The 23401-nt window shown below is 34.3% G+C and overlaps 1 protein-coding gene across 7 annotated transcripts in view; it reads right to left on the bottom strand.

Annotated features, from left to right (window-relative positions):
• The window catches only part of PMS1 (PMS1 homolog 1, mismatch repair system component), a 108428-nt gene that overhangs the window by 7785 nt on the left and 77242 nt on the right, over window positions 1–23401 (bottom strand). For 6 of the 7 annotated variants that reach the window (XM_045520444.2, XM_045520439.2, XM_010960033.3 and 3 more), the window contains 6 exons: window positions 22887–23003; window positions 19091–19213; window positions 18403–18546; window positions 17348–18240; window positions 4751–5233; window positions 1448–1578 (listed from right to left, as the gene is read on the bottom strand). In XM_045520444.2, coding sequence (XP_045376400.1) covers window positions 1448–1578; window positions 4751–5233; window positions 17348–18240; window positions 18403–18546; window positions 19091–19213; window positions 22887–23003 — 1891 coding nt within the window. Of the gene's footprint in view, window positions 1–1447; window positions 1579–4750; window positions 5234–17347; window positions 18241–18402; window positions 18547–19090; window positions 19214–22886; window positions 23004–23401 lie in introns of those variants that run through there. The other variant, XR_012507090.1, reaches the window with a different exon arrangement.

Genomic DNA, 23401 nt, shown 5'->3' with positions numbered 1-23401 from the left:
AGTTCAGGTCAGAAAGTGGGTGCTGGAGGATGGGAAGAAAAGTGAATATTTGAATGCATACCATTGCCAAGTACTATGCTAACTGATTCATTTAAGTACCTAGTTTAGTGCTAACAACTTCATGAAGTAAATATATCAATTTTAATAGGAAATCAACATAAACTAGATAAGAGCTAGGTTCTAAAGGAATATTTCTTGGGTTCATATCCTGGTCCTCCCACTAACTCTGTATCCTTAAGCAAACTATTTCTCCATGCCTCAATTTTTCCATCTATAAAATGGACACAGTAACAGCTCTACAGGGCCATTAGAAAGATCAAATGAATTAATACACTTAATACTTAGAATAGTGCCCTGCACATAATAATTATTCAATAATTATTAGTTGTTATTGATGAGGAAACAATGAGGAGGCCAACTGACTTTCCCTAGAGCACATGTTTTTAAATGGGAGAGTTGGGATTTGGACTAACTCTCCACTCCAAATTTAAATATCCAGGTTTGAGGTAGAAGGTAAGAAGTACTGGGTAGGTTTTCTTAAAACTGCAAAAGTCAATAAAATTAAAGTTTAGAACACCAAAGCATTATCTGAATATATCCCATTTCATGATTTTGTACATTGTTTTTACTTATTTTCTTTTCATGTCTCAGTAAAACACTCCTTTAAAAATCTTCAACATAGTTTTGTTTTTCTACACTTCAGTCATGGCAAGTTTAGGGTAGGGTGGGAAGGAAACAGTGGAATCATTCTTCCTGGTTCCTTTGTGCCCCTTGATACCAGATGAAGTGAAAAGTAATAGGACAAGATTGGCCTAGGTAGCTAGGGCCAAAGGCAGTTAAGTATGGAAATTATGAAAGAACAGAGAAGGGGCCAGCCAGGAATACTGAAGCCTCCTAGCCAGATGGATTTTCTCTTTTTCTCCCCACCTACAATTTCCACAGTAAGCAGAGAGTACTATCACAGTCTTTTGAGCAAAGCCACAGAATCAAATCATCCATTCTTCAAATAGCCAGACTGCTGATATTACATATCCAACTGGCAAAACAAGTAAATGCTTTTAAAAAAGGAAAGATGTCCATTTTTGTTAGTCCATTCTAGTATCCTACATATTTATTTGTTTTTATCATCTAAAGGAATATTTAATAATTTAGGTAAACAAAGCAGGCAGTTTGCATATTGTGACAAAGGATGGCAAAAATTAAAATGAAAGTACTAGATTAGTTATGAAGATGCAAAAATAAGGCAATGGACTGAAAGAGTTGCCAAACTTGCTTGTTTCAGGCAGAGGTAACCTTTTTTTCAATATGACTGTTTTTACACAGCTGACATTGTACTTTAGATGAAACAAAAATATACCATGATATCTGTAAATTATGAAACCCAAATGTACCTATGGAACAAAACTTATTTTTCTAAATCAGGAAACATTAAACCACATTATCATACCTGGTGTCAATTTTATCTTGAAACCATTAGCTGTAAGACGAGGATCTGACAGGTAAGTTGATCCACTGTATCTCTGGTCATCTGCTGTCATTTTATATAAAATCTCTAAATAATGAGATCCATTAAAAAGACTGAAAAAGAAAGTATGGCTCTTTAAATAACCTATTAAATATATAAAATTAAATAAGGATTAATGGGAAAAAGTTAATCCAAGGGCCCTTTAAAAAGTGTTATTACCAGCAACCAGAATACAAAGGTTATTAAGTAGCTGGTAAGAAACTACTTTTTTACATTTCTGTTAATATTTTATAGACCTACTACATAAAGTATACAGAAAGCAGGAAAAATAGACATAAAAGAGTTTCTATCATCTAGAATGTTACAAACTAATTGTGTTCTATGTAACAGTACAGGATAATGAGCTAGGATTTCTTCAGTAAAATCCTGTACCCCTTGAAAAAGTCAGTGAATAGATGATATCTTTGCCCTGGAAGGCTGAGAACCCCACTGGCTGTGAGAGCAGATACCACAGAGAAGAGACCTTTGGCTAAAATATCAGATGTGCTCTGTCTAGTCTAACAGAACATTCAGAAGATAATCTGAGAACTGAAAGTGGTAATGGTGGTGGTGGTGGTGATGGTATAGTATAAAATAGGTGGTACAGGATCTTAAGATACTGTCTAGAGTGGAATTTTGGATCCACCACTTATTTACTGACTATATGAACCTTGATGAATTACTTAACATCTCTGTGTTTCAGTTTTCTCATTAAAGTGTGGATATCTTTCCATCAAAGCAAAGGGATTAATGTTCCTGTCATGTAGTAAGTGCTCAATAAACATTAGACACTGTCGTTATTATTACTGAGCTCTACTTTGTATTTTATAGACATCTAAATTATTCTGTTGATAGATAAACTACCTAACTTACATTAAAACCCTGATGCAAAAACTGAGTCCAACCCATGATTAACCTGTTTATGATTCAGTTTATTTCTATTATTATAGCATATTACTAACTATGATGGGGTGTCATATTTCAGAAGAAAGGTGAAAACAATTTTGAATTAAGCCTCGTTGCTATCCATGTTCAAATAAGAAAGATTTATTCTCAGGCCAGTATGGGCCCAAAATAATAATTTTTTAACATTTTTTATTGATTTATAATAATTTTACAATGTTGTGTCAAATTCCAGTGTAGAGCCCAATTTTTCAATTATACATGAACATATATATATTCATTGTCACACTGTTTTCTCTGTGAGCTACCATAAGATAGTGTATATATTTCCCTGTGCTATACAGTATAATCTTGTTTATCTATTCTACATTTTGAAATCCCAATCTATCCCTTCCCACACCCTGCCCCCTTGGCAACCACAAGTTTGTATTCTATGTCTGAGTCTGTTTCTGTTTTGTATTTATGTTTTGTTTGTTTGTTTGTTTTTGTCTAATAATTTTTAATGTATTTGTTTTTGAATAAGAACATCAAAGAAAAATATTTTTAAGAATCTATAATTTGTACAAACACAAAAAGATTTTTGAAATCTAAATGAAAATTTACAAGTAGCATTTAGAAAAGTAATCAAGTATAAAATTTCAAATACACCCTCGCTCTTTTCAAGGGAAGAAAAAGAAAAGTGCTGTATTAATTCTTTTTAACTCTTCCTTTGACAGTTTCCTAAGCCAATCTTAAGAGAATACTGTGAAAGATGCTGGATTTTAGTTACTGTGATTACTGTTGCCTTAATTTAAAAGATAGCTTTAACAAATGTTATCCTCATTCTGGCCCTATTTCCTTCTTTCTGGAGGCAAGGTCTTTTTAACACTAGGGTTTTAATACATTTTGTAAATAATTTTTGATTTATTCTTGGAAGTTCTGAAACAAATTTCTGTCCTAAAAAAAATTTCTCATTATCTTTTTTATTTCAAGTTTTTATCTCCTTTGCCCTTTCTCCTACCTGTCAGATTAAAAATTATTAAGTATAAAAAAGTGAAATGTTAGTAGGTTAGTTAATAGTTACTTGTTTTTACAGAAAACAATTTGCTCATGTAGGATATAAAAAGGAAATACCCCATTTTACTATCTCTAGTAAAATTAGTTCAGGCAATAATCATTAATGGATAAAACCATTAAATGGAAAAGTTGACAGGGAACTTTAAGGTAGAAGATCAGGTTGTCAGCAGCTGAATCCAGTGATAAGTACCTTTTGATGTAATGAAAAATGAAGCACATAGCACCACCTACTGACCAGTCTTACCAGAAAGTAGAATCTAAAGCTATTCAATCCTCCTGAGCTAACTTCCATTTAAAAATGGGAGAGGAATAGATAAACAAGTTTCTACTGCATAGCACAGGGAACTATATTCAGTATCTTGTAGTAACCAATAGTGAAAAAGAATATGAAAAGAAATATATGTATGACCAAAACATTATGCTGTATACCAGAAATTGACACAACATTGTAAACTGACTATACTTCAATAAAAAAATAAAAATAAAAAATTTTTCTTAAATGGGAGAGGGAAAAACCAGTTAACACCACAAGGAAGCAAAAGAGACAAATAGAGACAATGGGCTATTCCAATGAACAAGTGACTCAATACCCACATTAAGTTAACACTGTAATACTAGAAGAGATTTAAAAAACATAAAATGTAATGGGTGGACTTTATTTATATACAAATTAAACTTAATAATTTTAAAACTATAAAAAGACATTTTGAGACAATGAGGAACAATTCCCAGGAATTATTGTGTAAGGTATGATAAAAGCATTGTGATTACAGAAGAAAATAGCCATTTTTTAGAGAGATACACTGAAAGCTGTAAGGGTGAGAACTGTTATAAAATTCTTTAGCAAAGGAAAGAAAATATGTGTATATATGTGTGTTTGTGTGTGTATACCTACATGAACAGATAGAGCAAGTGTGACAAAATCTTGATAACTGTTGATAAAGGCATTAATAGTATAATTCTATTTTGGTGTATGTTTGAAATGCTAAAACAGAGTTCACAATGAAGAAGAGTCATGGCAATCCAACATCAGAGTTACCCTGGGGAAATCACTACTGTACAGGGAGAAGTGAGCTTGATATTTATTAACTGCAGAAATAAATTATGTAGAATACTTTAAAATTATTTATTTAAAAGCAATTAATTCCATTAAAGATTAGAATTCAAGTTTAAAAAATTTCTTTAAATAAATATCATTTTTCCCTACTAGGAAACACTTTCAACTTTTACTTTCAATTTCAATAATAAATGGTTAGAGTAAAAAAAATTATTATTATTTCACCATACCTCTCTGTTAATATAATTGGCTTTTCCAGTGGCTCTGCAGGAAGTTTATGATTCTCAAGAAGCCTCTTAAATAGCAGAGCTTCTTCCACTCTGTATGGATTTAATAACATTATCTCTGTTTTGGATGTAATTAGCCATGCATCAGGAAACTTGAGATTGTGGATCAAGCAAAGTTCGTCCTTTTCTTCTAAGTCAAATTTCTCATGTTTATCAAAATTCTTTTTTAAGTTTTCCATAGAAAAGGGGATCTGAACCATTTTAATGTTCTGATTCTTTTTTTTTTCACATTGGGACTGAAAGAGCTCATCCAGTTTTGGCTGATTAGATAATGAAGTCTTTAACTTGTGCTTCTGTGCCAAATTCCATGCGCTGGTGGGTTTTATCCTTTTTTTGCCATCTTTTAATACTTGTGACTCCTGTTCAATGGCTCTCTTGACTTGCCTATTGTATCGTTCCAAGTCTTTAGCAGCCTTCTCTTCATATCTATGAATAGAGATAAAACAGAACTAATAAGGTCATAATCAGAAATTTAATAAAAATTTTAATATAAATTTTATAAAAAAAAAAAAAGAGCTGACATTCCAGGTCCAGTAATGACAGAAGACCTTGTATTGGACTAACCCTCCCCTATAACTATGATAAACTCTGAACAAAATATAGAAATCAACTATTTAAAATAGGCATTGATGAACCATGAAAAGCATAAAGAATCTGGAATGGATGCAACCCTTGAAAAAAAAGAGATCCACATTTATACCACTTTTACCCAGAGGGCAGTACCCAGCATTAAGGGAGAGTGGCAAGAACTCAGTCAGAAACCTGTACTCTTACTATACTGAGTCATCAGAAGACAACTCCTGGCTTCCATAACAACTGGAAATTGAGGGAGAAAAATCCCATATGTGAACGCCTACAGGAAAATAACCACTAGGAAGCTAAATGAGCTAAACAGAGATTTCAGTGGCTGCCCACTGCAGAAGAAATGGAGTTTGGAGTTTAAATTCCACACAATTAGATGGCTTGGTAAACACTTTGACCTTTCAATTAAAACTGGAGGAGGGCCACATTTTACAAGTAAGAAAAAAACCAAACAAACAAAAATTATGTCCTAGAACTAAGGAAGATGCCCTGGGACTACCTACAAAATTTAACTAGTCTTTGCCTAAGGAAGTGTAAAATAAAGCCTCCACAAGCTCAAGGTCATCTGTCAGCAATTTAAATGCGTGTAGAACAAAACCTAACACTTTTCAGAAGAAGATAATAGAATCCAGAGTCTCTACAACATATCACTCACAATGTCCATTATACAATCAAAGTTATCACTCAAGCAGTAAAACAGGAAAATGTGAGTTACACTAAAGAGAAAAAGTGGACAGTAGCAACCAACCTCAAGATGATGCAGATGCTGGAACTGCAAAAAGAATTTTTTAAAATATGTTTTTGTACATATTTAAGGACTTAAGGAAAAAATGATCATAACGAGAGACTAGAAGCGGAAATCTCAAAAAGGGAAATGATAAAAAAGAACCAAATGGAAATGAAAATTCTAAAACTAAAAAATACAGTATTTGAAACGAAAAATTCACTAGGTAGACTTAACAGGAGACTAGAGAGGGCAAAAAAAAAAAGGGGGGGGGTCAGTAAACTTAAAGACAGATCAATAGAAATAATCCAATCTGAACAACAGAGAGAAAAATGACTGAAGAATCACCTCAGTGACCTATGTATGGCACAATAAGCAATCTAACATACATGTAACTGGAGTCCCAGATTAAAAAAAAACCAAAAGTGATGGGGAAAAAAACAAAGAAATTATGGCTGAAAATTATCCAATTTGGATAAATACATTTTACAGGTCCATGAAAGTCAATGAAACCCAAGCAGGATACATGCAAAGAAATCCACAGCTAAATATATTAGAATCAAACTGCTGAAAACCAAAGATAAAGATAAAATCCTGGAAGCAGAGAGGAAAAGAAAAGATATTACAAAAAAGAAACACCACAACAAATGATAGATATAACCTCTCATCATAAGCAGTTTAGATCCAGACAACAGTAACATCTTTCAGGTGCTAAAAGAATCCAGAATTCAATTCTATCTATAAAAATGTCCTTCAAACATGAGGGTGAAACAGACATTTCAGATAAAAGAAAACTGTAAATCTGATATAGTATAATTACACTATTAAGAAGTGTCACCACATAGAAACTCAGATCTATAGGAGAAAAATGATGGGCACCAAAAATGGTAACTATGTAGGTAAACAGAAAAAAAAAAAAACTGTTTCAAAAAATTCTTATTTCTTTGAAGGCTAATTGTTTAAGTAAAAAAAAAAAAAAGCATTTTAAAGTGAGGTTTTCTTTATGTAGATGTGAAACATATGACATCAGTTGCATAAAGGACAGGGGTAATAAGTGGAATTATTAGAACATTTTAATAATTTTATGTGCAATGGTATCCAATTAACTCTAAGTAGATTATGATATATTAAAGATGTATAATGTATTCCCCAAAGCAAAAAATTAGGCAAAGTCAATAGAGGAATTAAAATTAAATATTAAGTTACATTCTTTTAACCCTAGAGAGGCTGCTCTCTTCCAAAACAAGGATGAACAGAAAAACAAAATGGAGAAGGAACAGGAAAATGGCAGACCAAAACAAAACCATATCAATTACTACATTACATGGACTAAATCTTCCATTTGAAAGGTAAAGACTGTCAGACTGAATTTCAAAAGCAAGATCCAGAGATGCAGTGGTGTAGTCAAGATGGTACAGTAGGAAGACTCTGAGCTCACCTTCTCACATGGGCACAACAAAATTACAACTATTTACAGAACAACTATCGATGAGAATGAACTAAAAGACTAGTAGAGAAGATCTTCTATAACTAAAGATATAAAGAAGGAACCACAATAAGATGGGTAGTAGGGGCAGAGTTGCAATATAATCAAGACCCATAACCCCAGGGTAGGAGATCCACAAAGAAAAGGACAATTACAGCTGAAGAGGTTCTTCCCAAGGAGCACGGAGCCCCACATTTGGATCCTACACTGGGAAGGGAAGCACTCAGAACATTTGGCTTTGAAGGGCTTACCTTCAGTGGAGCCAGAGGGCTTTGGGAAATAGAGACTCCACACACAAAATCTCATACACTCCAAGACTTAGGGCAAAAGCAGTAGTTTGAAAGGAGCTGGGGTCAGACCCACCTGCTGATCTTGGAGAGCCTTCCACAGAGGCAAGAGACAAATGGAACTCATCTTGGGGACACAGATGCTGGCAGCAACAATTTTGGGGAGCTCATTCTACTACATGGACATTGGTACTGGCAAGTACCATTGTGGAATCCTCCCTCTAGCTTATTAGCCTCAGGACCCAGTCTTGCCCCCACTCTCTACCCTGTCAGCACCAGTACTGAGACACCTCAGGCCAAGCAGCTAACCAGTCAGGGACACAGCCCCAGATACCAGCAGGCCAGCTGCCATAGGACCCCCTGAGCCCACAACCACCCTAGGAAGCTGCCCTCTACACCAGTAGGCGCAGGACCTGACCCCACATACCACAGCATGGTCCCTCTGAGACCCCCAGCCAGCCATTGGTACCAACCATGATAGAAAACCAACTCTGTGACCCCAGGACCCTGCAGCCAGTGACCCCAAGATCCAGCTCCACCCACCAGTGTGCCGGCACTAGCTCCAGGATCTGGCATCATGCACCAGTGGGTCAACACCAACTGTAGTACATCCCAGACTCCACAGCCAGCCATGTCAGGAACCAGCCCCATTCATCAGCAGGCTGATACCCCAACTCTGGGACACCCAGCTTTGGGACACCCCAACTACACAGAGCACTGTCAGGAACCACCCCAGCCTACCAGCAGGCAGACCTGGGACCTCCAGTCTGTAGCCAGCCACCTTGAGACCCAACTCCACCCACCAATGGGCCAGGACTATACTCAGAACCCACCAGGACTCTGTAGCCAGTCACCTCAAGACCTGGCCCCACCCACCAGAAGATGGCACACTTTGTACAAGGTAGGGCATGGCAAACAACCAGAGTGGGACCAGACACACCTACCAGTGCACCCACAGGAGTCAGGCCACTACAACAAAAGGACCCACATAGGCTGCATAGAGGGCACCCCTAAAGCATATAGCTCTGGTGATCACATGAGAGTGTGCTATTGAGCTGCACACGATGTCTTCTACATAAGGCCACTTCTCCAAGATGGGGAAAGGGAATCAGCCTACCAAATACATAGAAATAAAAACAGCAAATTAGGCAAAATGAAGCAACAGATAAGTATGTTCCAAAAAAGGAACAAGATAAAACACTAGAAGAACTAATTAAAGTGGAGATAAGCAATCTATCCAATAAAGAGTGTAAGGTAATTATCATAAAGATGCTCAAAGAAACTTGGATTTCTCAAAGAATGAATGAACACAGTGAGATGTTAGAAGTTTCAAACAAAGAGTGAGAAAATATAGATAACCAACAAAGATGAAGAATACAATAAGTGAAATGAAAAATATACTAGGAGGAATCAACAGTTTAGGTGATACAGAGGAATGGATCAGTGAACTGGAACACAGTGTACTGGAAATCACTGAAGCTGAACAGGAAAGAAAAAAGAATAAAAAGAAATGAGGACAGTTTAAGAGACCTCTGGGACAACATCAGATGTACTAATATTCTCATTATGGGGGTCCCAGAAGGAAAAGAGAGAGAGAAAGGGGCAGAGAACATGTCTGAAGACATAATAGATGAGAACTCCCTAAACCTGGGAAAGGAAACAGACATCCAGGTCCGGATGCAGAGAGTCCCAAACAGTAACAGCCCAAAGAGGACCACACCAAGACACACTGTAATTAAAACTGCAAAAAGGAAAGATAAAGAGAGAATGTTAAAAGCAGTAAGGGAAAAGCAACAAGTTATATACAAGGCAACTCCCATCAGGCTATTAGTTGACTTTTCAGCAGAAACTCTGCTGGCCAGAAGGGAGTGGCATATATTCAAAGTGATGAAAGAGAAAAACCTACAACCAAGAATACTCTACCTGGCAAGGCTTTTGTTCAGATCTGATAGATCAAAAGTTTTACAGACAAACAAAAGCTAAGAGTTCAAATCACAGCCACCCCAGCTTTGTAAGAAATGTTACAGACAACAAATAACAAATGTTGGTAAGGATGTGGAGAAAAGGGAACCCTCATGCACCGTTGATGGGAATGTAAATTGGTACAGCCAGTGTGGAAAACAGTATGGAAATTCCTCAAAAAATTAAAATATGACCTACAATATGACCCAGCAATTCCATTTCTGGGTATTTATCTGAAGAAAATGAAAAAAAAAACATTAATTCAAAAAGATACATGCACTCCTATGTCCATTGCAGCATTATTAACAACACCCAAAATATAGAAGCAACCAAGTGCTCATCAACAGATGAATTGATAAAGAAGATGTAGTATATATATACAACAGAATACTACTCAGCCATAAAAAGAATGAATCTTATCATCTGCAACTACACAGATGGACCTAGAGGGTATTATGCTAAGTGAAATAAGAAAGACAAATACTGTGTGATTTCACTTATGTGTGCAATCTAAAAAGCAAACGAACAAACTTAACAGTCACAGATATACAGAACAAACAGGTGGCTGCTGGGGATGGGTTGGGGAGGAGAAAAATAGGTGAGGGAGATTGAGAGGTACAAACCTTCAGTTAAAAAATAAGTAAGTCATGGGTATGAAATGTACAGTGTGGGGAAAATAGTCAATAATTTGGTTAATATCTTTGTATGATATTAACATAGCAAGATGATTCACATAGCAATCATTTTGAAATGTATGGAAATGTTGAATCAGTACATTTGTGTACCAGGAACTAACATAGTGTCATAGGTCAATGACATTTCAAAAACAAACAAACACACAAACAAACCTAAGAGTTCAGATATGTGATTACCAGAGGCAGAGGGTGCAGGAACGGGGAACTTGATGAAAGTACAAACTGGATGAAAGTACAAAAGGTACAAATTTCCAGTTTTAAGACAAGTAAGTACTAGGGAGGTAATGTATGACAAGATAAATAAAATTAACACTACTGTATGTTATGTATGAAAAATATTAAGAGAGTAATCCTAAGTTTTCATCACAAGGAAAAAATGTATTTTTTTTCCAGTTCTTTAATGTACCCATATGAGATGATGGCTGTTCACTAAACTTGTTGTGGTAATAATCATTTTATGATGTATGTAAGTCATATCATTATGCTGTATCCCTTAAACTTATGCTGTATGTCAAGTATATCTCAATAAAACTGGAAGACAAAAAATGTAAAAATTTAAAACATGAATATTTTACATGAAGTGACTCCTAATATTTTTTAAATTATCAACATTTGGAAAATGCACTTCATCAGAAACACCTTCACCTTCAGTATAGCTGTATATTTTTGTTTCATATTTACTCTTGCTTTTGCATACTGCATACATACAATGCTTTTTATTCTACTAATCTAGGTAAGCACATGTTGCCAAGCTGCTTTCAAGTATTTAATCAACTTCCTATGCAATATTCTGGTCTAATTTCTTAGGGAAAAGCACCAAGAGAATCACAATGAATCTTTTTCTATCAAGGCATCACCAAATCTCAGGGGAAAAAGTACTAAAATTCAATAAAGCCAATTTTTAAAAAATCTGTAACAATTAAAAATTTTAAATCAAGGAACATAAAGCACTATCAGGTATAGCAAAATAAAAATGTAGACCACTAAGAAAAAAAAAAAGCAAAATTCAGCTATACTTGTCCACAAGAGTTACACAGATAGTTTGAGGGGGAAAAGAAAAAGGCACAGATAGTTTGAAAGTAGAAGAATGGAAAAGATACACCATTCAAATAGTAAGCATAAGAAAGAGTAGCTATAGTAATATAAGATAAAATAAATTTCAAAAGAAGAAACAATACCACAGGTAAAGAGCAACATTTCATAATGGCAAAAGGGGCCATTAGGAAGATATACCAATCACAAATGTGCACGCACCTAATAACAGAGCTTCAAATTACATGAAGCAAAAATTCATATTTCTAAAGGTAGAAATATATCCAGAATCATACCTGGGAACTTTAATATCCCTCCCTAATAACTGACAGAACTAGACCAAAAAATAAAAATCACTAAAGCCATAGATGATTTCAGCAACACTATCAACTACCTTGACGTATCATTTTAGAACACTATATCTAATAGCTGCAAAATTCAGATTCTTTTTAGATGTCCATGAACATTCATCAAGATATGTTGCTAAGCTTGATTCTCAATAAATTTCAAAAGGTTTAAATATAACCGTATTTTCCCTATCTATGACAAAATTGATTAGTAATCAGTAGCAATAAGATGATTAGAAAATTTCCAAATATATGGAAACTAAACAACACAGCTTTATTCATAATTGCCCCAAACTGGAAAGATGTCCATCAACTGGAAACTGGAAAAACAAACTGTGGTATATTTATACAACTGAATAGTACTCATCAATTAAAAAGAATAAACTATATAGATATAGTGAACAAACATGGATAAAAATCAAAAAAATATTTTGTTGTGGGGAAGAAGCCAGACATAAAGGAGTACATACCATTATGATTTAAAATATATAAAGTTCAGGTACTGGCAAAACCAAGCTAGTGTGACAGAAATCAGAACAGTGGCTGTGTATGAAGACCGGCTTGTAAGGTGGCATGAGGGAACTTTCTGGGTTGATGGAAATGTTCTATGTTTTGTTTGTGGCTGTGGTTTCATGGGTGTACACATATAAAAACACATTAAACTATATACACCGTTAAGATCTATGTAATTCACAGCAGCTAAATTTTACCCAATTTTAAAAACCATTTAAGGTATAGGCACTAAAAAAAAAAATTAAGTAAAATAATAAAATAAGGAGTAAATTTCAAATCTGAAAAGCTCCTTAAACATTTGCTGTAACATTAACATAAAATAAACAATTCTTTAAGCACAACAAAATTTACACACATTTACTAATTAGTACTAGTAAAATTAAAGTCACTATGACACTCAAAGTTAAAATTATATGATTAAATTTATAATGGTTTCACAGCTAAATGTCAATTTTTTTCAGTTACTATTTATTTCTCATTTCAGAGTCAGCAATGAAAAAATAAATTCAAATACACTGAACACATCCAAACCATCTAATTCAATTTCAAAGGTACAAGATAATGGGCCTTTTAAAATTACGCTGCCTAAGAAGTTATAAGGTCCTTTCTTTTTGGTTAATACTAATAGGAGTAAAATGAAACTTCCAGGGCCAAAGACAGTCTGGCATAGCATTTATATAAACCCGTTTCTAAAAAACTGAGATGCCTGGGTCCTACCCTTAGTTTCTAAGACTCCACATTTAGGCTGCAGTTGGGCAGCACAGTTTTTAAAGAGCTCCATGGGTGATTCTGATGCATACAGAATTGAAAACTACTTTTTGCACAGACCTCAGGGGCAGGCAGGCAGCCTGGTTCTGACATTTCGTAGCTCTGCAAACCTACACGAATGATTTAACTTCCCTGTGCCTCAGTAGGCTTGTCTGTAATATCTAGACAATCTACACTTAGCTAATAGTTTTGATATGAGGAATAAAATGAGTTAAAATGTCTTAAGTACTTAGAATAGTGCTTGGCACACAGTAAATGATAATAAATGTTTGCTATCATTATTTTCTATCAAGAAACTTAATGAATGAATGGGGCACATGATTGACTAAAGGTTGGTGGTAATTATTTAAGTAAACTTGCTAAAATTTTTTAAAATGGAGTTTTAAATTTGAGACTAGAAAATGTTGTTTCTAATCTTAAACGCCTCTTTTGGTTACTGACCAGACCACAGTCATTATTTTTTATATTATTTTCTCCTATTTTCACTTAGATCTGAAGTTCTGGACTGGTAATATGAAAAACATAACTTTCAATACTTCTAATAGGTACTATAAATAAGTATTTTTAGCTCTTGCACATTCATTTTTAAGATTTTTCCCCTATGGTGGAAAATGAGTTTAAGATGAAAAGTCACCATTTGTAATTAATTATAATGTACAAATTTTTACATATGGTACTAATCTTTTGATTTAGTCAAGAAGTCAAATTAGTTTCTTGGGAAATATAAAAAGGTATCTCCAAAGGAATATTAAGTAAATGTAAGTAAAAACAGCTGCTATTTTTGACTTAATATCATTAAGGGATTTAGTAACTTGAATGAGAAATATTAATTCTGATCTGATCAGTAATCAATTCAAAATGTAAAATGTTTTTGTGACTTTACATAGAAAGTTAATTTACCATTTTCAATAGTGCCCCAATTACAACATTATTCATAGTTGTTTTAAGTAGAAGTATGTTCATTGCTACTGAAAATCAAAGTTCAAATTCACATCAATTGACTGAGACCCCAGTGGCAGGACACATGGCCTAAATCTTGTTTCCAACCCACTAGAGGAAAGGAGAAGAAAGCAAGGGGGAAAAACATCCAGAAAGGAAAAAAAGGAAGTATTCCTACTACAAAGTCTGTACTAAGCTCTCGGCAGAAAACTGTGATCCTAGGTCTTATTTAAACTCTCTGAACTTTCAATGATCTTCCCTGACTTCCCCTATTTTTCTTTATTGCACTCTGCCATAATCTATCCCTGCCATAGAAGGCATCTTTCAGTTCCTCAGTAACACCTTTTCCTTCTAGCTACTGGACCCTCTGACATGCTGTTCCTTCTACATAGACAATTCCCTACACCATTGTGATTAACTTCTATTCAAGGAAGCATTTCCAGTCCCACAGATATGATTATGCCCAATTGCTAAGCGTTTTCATAACTCCTTATATTTCTTTTATTTAAAACCTCTTCACATTCTATGATTACTATTTGTTTAATAGTGTCTTCCTTACCAGATCGCATGTATGTGAGTAGTGAAAGTATGTTTTATTTAGTATTTATCACTGTACCTGTAATGACTAGCTAGGGTCCTGTACCCAGAATGTCCTCAGTAAATATCTCCTAACTGAAGGGAACAAGGAAGGAGAAGGGAAGGGAAGGGGAAAAAGGAAGAGAGGGAAGGGAAAAGGGAGGAAAGAGGAAGGGAAAGAAATAAGCAAGAATACGAAAAAAGGGAAGAAAAGAAAGAATGGATGGGAAGGTTGATTATCTATAGAAGAGGAGTCTATTCTCATATCCCTTAGCACCTCTTGTAGTATTTAAGAGCATGGAAAGAATTCTAAGATAAAGACTAGAAGAGAAATGGTAGTTAGTATGATTCTTGAATGTAACATTTTTGTTCTACCTTCTCAATAATGTGATTTTAGACCTAGTCTATCATGGTCCCCAGGCCCTGGCTCTGGAAGATTCTAATAGAGCATTTTGTGACATAGAGTAAACTCTTTAATCCCAAGATAACTATATTTCCTTCACAGGTTTCTACTTCTGGCCTTCAAATTAAATTTAATCTTGAACATACAAATGAAAAATAATGTCAATCACAACAGAGAAATTTCCTTTCCACAGATTAAAAACTCTGATTAACACCATGAGCAATTATTTACTATGTACCAGTCACTTATCCTGTGTCACAACACACAGTATCTTATTTAATCCTCATTACAATCCAGGAGATACTGTCCACGCATTTTTACAAAAAGCTAGCAAAGAGAACTGGGGTCAGAACCCAGGTGTAGCTTCAGAGGTTTCCTCCTGACCAACAATGCCTTTTTTGTCTACCTTAGTCAATAAGACAGAGAAAATTTTCAATTCCAGAATCCTTCCTGATAATAAACAAATTTTTAGATGAGGTCTATTTTAACCATAATCCTTTTACCTTAACACCTTGGGGCCTGCAGGAAGAAACAACACTGATATTCCTCAAGGAAATGAATGATACTTGCTGTTGTGAGGCTGCAAGGGAATAGCTATCTTAAACTGTTACACCCCCTACTTTGATGAGAACTGGAAATACCTATGCTTTTTTTCTATTCTCAGACAACTCTCAATCATCAGTTCTCTGGTCAATATAATTCAACTTATATGGGCTTGCTGTATTAGAAGTTAAATGCACTCGTCTTTAAACTGCATCTGTCATTTAGGTAAAACTAAAGGTAATAACACGTGAATCTAATTTGCATCATGATTCAGATAAACTTAAAAAAATCAACGTTCATGATATAATTAGAAATTTGAACACTGAATATTTGATGATACTAAAATTCATGTTTTAGAAAATTATGACAATTGTATTATGGCTCTATTTAAAGCACGAGTATTTTTATCTTTTATAGATACTTACTAAAATATTTATGAAATAGAGGATATTATCCAAGGGTTTGCTTCAGAATAATGATGGTGACAGTGGGGAAGTGAAGTGAATGGAGGTAAGGATGAAGTGCAGCGGACCATGAGGAGGGTCAGTGAGACAGGGTTTCAGTAGTTAGCAAACAAGGGTTCATTGTACTGTTTTGTCTACTTTTGTATATGTTTGAAAAAAGAACAAAAAACACAACCACCATTCCCACCAAAAAAAAAAGGTGGGGAGAAGTTAACTTATAGAGGTTTTGCCCATTGGTATTAACAGTGGTCTTTATTACTTTTAATTGATAGTATCTTTGTAAGACTGATACATTTTACATTAGTAATGTAATGTAAAAATGTAAAAATGAAAAAAAATCGGTCAAGTATCCATATAGTTTACCATCAAATATAAATTCTGGATGACAGACTACATTTAAAAATTTTTCCAGATGTTTGACACAGTGTTGAGATGCCTTAGGTAGTAATACGTGACTGGAAGTATAACTGCACTCTCATTTTCTAGTGGGTTAGGTCACTCAAAACACAGTATTTTGTATTTACAGAAAGTGTCCTAAGTCAATTAGAAATACTCATCATATTTTTTGGAATATTTATTCTAATCTAAAAATGGCAAGTAAAATGTAGTTATTTTAATCAAAGATAAATCAAACCACCTTATTTACCTACCCCCAAACCCCACTATAGTTTACAAGTTGTCAGTAAATAAAAGATTGTAGAAAAAGGCCTTGAGTTATACTGAATAGAAACAGTATTAACATTACTAGATTGAATCTGCAACGTTACAATTTTTGTATTGTGTTACATATTTTGGAGACCAATTTAAAAAGGGAATAGTCAAGACCTTACTTAAAAACATCTAATGGTAATTGGTCTAATGTATAAGTTTAAAAAACAAAAAGTCCTGTCACAGGAAGACTCTTTAACATAAAATAAAAAATAGAAGAAAATGGTAATTTTAAATTAAGAATGGAAAACTTTTAACTACAAACTTAAATCAGAAAAGTAGTTAAGGCCTGTAACAAAATAAAAAACAAAACAAAACAAAAACGCAGAAAAACCTCTAAATTAACCCCAAAAAAGTGATGCCAAAAAAGGTACACTAGCCAAGCCAAAAGGTTCCATTCTGCTTTTCCATAAATAAGTTTAAAAAAAAATTTTTTTTTAACACAGTGAGTTATATAGAATGGAAATAGATATCTGAGCATTCAGGTCACATGAAAGCTCTGGAAACTTACTTCAGTTTTTCCTCCTCACTCAATGTCTTCCACAGTTCTTCAGTTTGTACTGTTGCATTCTCCAAACCGGCCTCGGACTTTTCTGTGAAAAACTGAGCACGATGATCTTGAACAAAAAGGGCACTTGCTGACATGGGTTTCTTGATTACTCGACTGCTAATTAAATCATAAGCTGTAAGCTGTCCAGATTTGTTATCTACCACGTTTGATTTTTTGCTACAGGAACCTTCATTGAGATTCTTTTGTTCAGGATCTGAGTGATGATGATTATTATTACCTACTTTACATGGTAAACTTTCTTGAGGCACTAGAATTTTCACAGGTTCAATGTTTTCTCCTTCTGAATTTTTAAGTACATTTCCCTTGCTCCAGTCATCTGCACAAATTTCCAAAGACTCCTCAGGAACTGCTTCTTCATTTTCCCCACTTTTATCTATATGGCCTTTATTGCTGTTTTCTGATTGGGTATGCTTAACAGAACCCAAAAAACAAGTTTCATTGTATTCCTTTTGGGTGTCCTCACATGATAAATTATTCATTGGGATCTCTTGAAATGTATTTCTTGCATTCTTATCAATGCTAGAATTTTCACTACTAAAATGATCATCATAATGGTCACCAAGAGGTATCTGCTGATTTAAACAATAATTAGTGTTTTTCTCAGATTTATCATTATGCACATCATTTTGGAAAAGAACGGCTGAAGTATCAACATTTGGATAATTATTTCCAGACGTTTCCATCCTAGTAAAAAGCACATCTGTTTCTGTTGTTTTACTAACAACCATGTCAACTAAGGAAACATCTGTTTTATTACTTTCATAAGAATTTGTACAAGGTGGTGATCCATAACAAGTCGTCATCAGATTTTCAAGAGCAATTAAAACAGATTCCTAAAAATACAAATTAACAAATGTTAGGGGAAATTATAAAAATAATATAAATATAAAAGATACATACAAATAAGCAAATCTCCTTTTTCATATAAAAATGATTAGGACTGTGTAAGTTTGTAAATAGTATACATACAAAAAAAATTATCTGGAAAAGGTTACCTTATTCTGTAATAAAACTTGACTTTTGTCTGGCGTTAAATTCACATCTACATCAGCTGTAGGAACATCAATTTTCAGAAAGAAAATGGGATACAAACGAGTAGATTCCTTTAGACATTTCAAATTGTAATAATGTCGGATTAGCTAGAAATATATGTAATGAATAAAAGACAAAAAATACCACATAAATAAAAGTAGTATTGCCATCCTTAAAATACTACAAAAAGAAGCATATTTAACTGAGAAACTGAGTGGATGTAACTGCTTATTAGGAAAAGCAGTATTTATAGAATAATACCATTTGGAGGTTTTGAACTTATATGAAGCACAAGCATTCACTAAGAAGTACAAATATCCAGTACAACTGGCTTTGTGGTTAAAAGATCAATGTCACAGATGTTTTGAAAGTCCAGGTTCAAATCCAAATTCTGTTACTTCCTGACTATGTAGTCTAAGATAGTCACTAACATTTCAGTTTCTTCACTACAAATAAGGATAATAATTCATCACAGAATTGTTGAGAAGAGTCACATGTAAGGTACCTAACACAAGGCTTAATCAATGAAACTGTATCTTTTTTTTCCTTTTCCTTATTTTAGAACAAATTCTTAGAAGTAGTCCTTAAACAAGCTGACAAATGAGTTTTTATTTCTGATCTAAGTAATAAATTTTTTCTAAAAAAGATTACCTTTAATATGTCTTTTTGGTGTACTGGTCGATTGTTTATAAAGATGAAACTCCTTTCTGGGGTTGAAAGACTTGTTAAAGAGTGGTCTGCATCATGCTTTGGAAAAAATCCACTTAGATAAATCTATAATTGCAATAAATAGTTACAGAATCAATATGCGATATCAACAATGTGATTCCATGGGTCTGGTTATATACAATACATCAAAAGGTATAAAAATTAACAAACAGATTTTCATCTTAAGTTCTAAAGAGCCATATACCTCCTGATAACCCTAAGTATTATACTTAAATAAATGACTGAAGCATGTTAAATTGGTGTTCTCAGACTCTGACTCCCTTTTAGCAACTCTATTTTATGGAAAAATTGACATTCAAGAAAACTTCATGAATGTGTATATGTCTTATTGTCACAGGACATACAGCATAAATTACTGCTCTCTGAATAACCCTATCTTCTTTCTGTCTTTTAAAAATTTCTTTCTGTATATTGTGACTTTCCTCTGACTGTTTATCCTTTTCTTTTTAGCCACATTTTTCTGTAAAGAAGTGACTGTTTCTATCCTTATTCTGAGTATGCTATGAAGTCAATCTGACCGGGTTTTCATTTCTGAGGGAAAAAGAAAAATCCCTTTTACTCTTTGACACACTGCAGTATTGTACCCGATCTTCATTTCTACTTAGAAAATGTTTCTACAAATAAACCGATTATTTTTATGCTATTTTTCTCTATTTTACAAATATATGAAAAGAGGAAGAAAATAAAGAAGGGTTCTGGGGGAAAAATACCAGAGAGAAGAGAGAGAGAGGGATTTAGGGAATAGAAGGCAAAGAAAATGCTTCAACTTTTACTTTTAAAGATAATATAGAGAACTGTTAGGGATACAAGATAGAGCCAGACGTGATTTAAATCCCAGCTCCACTACTAGTGTGATCTTGGTCCAATTATTTAAAATACAGGCCTATAATAATCTCTTATCTGAAACAACTATAATCAGATGTTTTACTAGGCTGTTAAGAAACACTAATAGTAAAATTTCAGCTTAGGTTTGGAAAAGTGAGAGTCAGTGAGGGGTGCTGCTTTTAGTGAAGCAGAAACCATGAGGCTCCTCACCAACATAGCCTGTAGGCTGCCACCTATGTCTATGGCTATCCCTGTCCCTGGAAATAAGGTCTTTAAGGAGTTGCATTACCAATTTTAGAACGCTAAGTGCATTATTGTCACGATGCCAAACTGTGCCAATTTAAAAAATAAATTAATAAATAAAGCTGGATAATCCATTACAAAATGATACTACTTAATTAACTGTAAAACTTCACAGCATTTACAAATGGTTATATAATTTACTGAGTAACATGAGACTCTTCTTAAAACACCTGCTGAGCATCAGGGAGAGCTTGTTTAGCCTCTGAAAGTCTTACTGGGCTTGTTGGTGGAAAAAAAAAATGACCAGAAGAGTCAAGAATGAAGATTAAAATGAAGAAAAAAATTGGTAATATTGCTATTATTTTCCTTCCACACCATCTTGGCTGGCCATTGAATAATTACTATTACTTCCAAATACTGAGCTTTAAAAATGGCTTAGATAATCTTTATACATATGTATAAATACACATAGGGGTGTGTGTATGTGTGTGTGAGCAAATATGGCCAAATGTTAAGAATTATTGTTTCTACATAGAGAGTATATGGATGTTCATTATACTATTCTTTAAATTTTTCTGAATGTCTAAAAATGTTCATAATAAAATTTTAGGAAAGAATTCCTGCCCCTTCTCCCCAAAAGATAACCTTAAGAACTAGCAAACTATAAGTTATATGGAAAAGCAAAATCAAATGGCAAAGTCTTATACAATGCTGTAAAAAGTGAAAATCAGGCTGTTTTATGGGGAAAAAAATGTCTGTAAGAGGCCAAATCAGTACAACAAAATTAAAATATGGATAGACTTTATTAAGATTCTATACCCAAGTATTCCTCAACTAAAATTTAAGCAAAACAAAAATCAAAGGCAAAATACAAATAATTCTCCCCTAATTGCTCTTCAACTATGGACCTCTCTCCCCTTCCCTTCATATCCAATCCCCTATAATCTGGCTTCTACCTCAATGACCAATTTCAATAGATGCTCAGTTCTACTCTTGCTTGACTCTCTGCGGACTCTGACATCAATGACAACCCTCTTCTTTGGGAAGCATGATACTATTTTAGCCTTCTCTTTTGGTCTTTCTGCTTCCTCTCTGACACTTCCTCCTTAGTCTGGTTTGCTTTTTCTCTCCCTTTGCTTACAGCATGTAATGATGATGGTCCCCCTGAGTTCCATCATTAGACCCTTTTTTCTTGCTCTCTTCTCTCCCTGAGTAATTTCACACAGTTCCATACATATGCACCAGTGACGCTAAGATATAGATGTAGAGCCTCTATTTCTTTCATCCTCAAATGCTTACTATTTTTAACTAGCTGTCACAAAAATCTTCTCTGTCTTACCACATTCAAAGCTTGATAAGATATTTCATCGCACTTCTACCCTGCTGTCCAATTAGCTTCCCCTTTATGCCTTTATCACATAAAGAGCCCCTACCCACCTGTCCTCTCCACTACCCCAATTCTGCTGAAACAACCCTGACTTTCACCTGTTTCAGTAAGCCTCTTTCTCCTTTTTCAGCTGACCAAGGTCTAAATCAGTGCTTTTCCGAGTTTAATATGCACCCAGAGACCTTGTTAAAATGCAGACTCTTGTTAAATATCTCTGAAATGGGGCTTGAGACTCTTCACCTAACAAGTTTCCAAGGAATGCCAATGCTGCTGGTCTTCAGACCAACCTATGACAGCTAGACTCTCTAGAGCACAATGCCACAGATATTAAGCCTGGATCTCCTGTTGCAAGCTTCCTGGGTTACCAGTATAGACAACAAAGTGCCGTGAAACCACAGGGAACCAAGAGGAATTTAGAAAGTACCCTTAATATCCCAAGTTGGCCACTATAACCAGTCCACCGTGGCACTAGTATCTAAACTATTAAACAGCTATTAAGGGAACTGTGAAAAACAGAACCAATGTCAGATCATGGCCACTAAGGCTGGCTTGAATTGTTCCTCAGGCAGAGAGAACACACTAATTGAGCACAAGCTCCCATTCAAAGCTCTAATAAAATGATAATAATTAAGAACTCAATACCACAAAGTAGAATAGGAAGGGAACTAGTAGCAGAAAACAGATTCCAACAAATTTGAAAGAAGAGAACAGAGAAGTCATAATAATATATACTCCATAAAAGTTTTCAACTGTTAAAATCAATCTGAAAATAAAAGATGGTTACTTAAGAAAATAGGTTTAATGATAGCTTGATAACATAAAAGTGGAGCTGAATGACTGAGGGGAAGAGGTGGTAAGAGTGGGAGTGTTAATAACCTCATCCAGTATTACAGGGACCCAAGAAGACTGAAGCTAAGAGATCAAGAAAAGAAAGCTGGAGTACATATTTATGATGGGAAGGGGAAAACAAAGGTAAGAAAACTCAACTCTTTTTCTTTCATTATATAAATAGATAACGACCCTAAATTGAAAATCACTAAAAAAAATTAATGCAAGTACAATACTTAAAATTAAAAACAATAAACAGAATAGATAAAAACAGGAAGTAGGGCTGGGGAGAGAGGTTTAATATGAGCTCTGTGTGTATTTTCTTTTTTTAACTTGTACACAGATTTTGTTAAAATTTTAAAAGAAAAACTTCTTGCCACCCCAAAGCCACAGAAAAGTAATAAGATTCATTGTAAATTAGAATTATTATTATACCTGAGATTTTTCAGAATGGTATTGAATGAGTTCCATATTGCCCATAAGAGCAGTCCCCAGAACAGACATGAGAGCCATTTTATGATCTGATACTCTAGTTTTCTGCCAAATAATTGCCTAGGGATAAAACAACACAAACAACTTTTAACACAATTTGAATTTAATAAACGCAAGTACTTACATAGTTTAACTCTATATATAGCATTCATCCTAACTTGTATTTTCAGCATCACTTATAAAAGACACATAAGCTATAAAGTCTGACACTCTGGTTCTGTCAGGGTAGTATCTATTTAACTTCCTTTAACTCAGTCTTCCTTTCTCTACAAGATGACTAAGAATATTTGTCTCCCAGAGTTGTTAGAGGATGAAAATATATAATGTAGGCAAACACAAGGCCAATGCCTGGTATACAAGTTTCATTAAGTATTAATTCTCTCCCCTCTTCTAATCCTAAATTTCAGAGTATCTACTCAGAGCATATTTAAATTAAATTGCTACTCCAAGTAAAGAAA

Source organism: Camelus bactrianus, chromosome 5, assembly GCF_048773025.1.
Source record: "Camelus bactrianus isolate YW-2024 breed Bactrian camel chromosome 5, ASM4877302v1, whole genome shotgun sequence".
In the NCBI taxonomy this organism is placed as follows: Eukaryota; Metazoa; Chordata; class Mammalia; order Artiodactyla; family Camelidae; genus Camelus; species Camelus bactrianus.
Note: the sequence above shows the minus strand (reverse complement) of the source record. Positions and strands in the feature narration are given on the sequence as shown.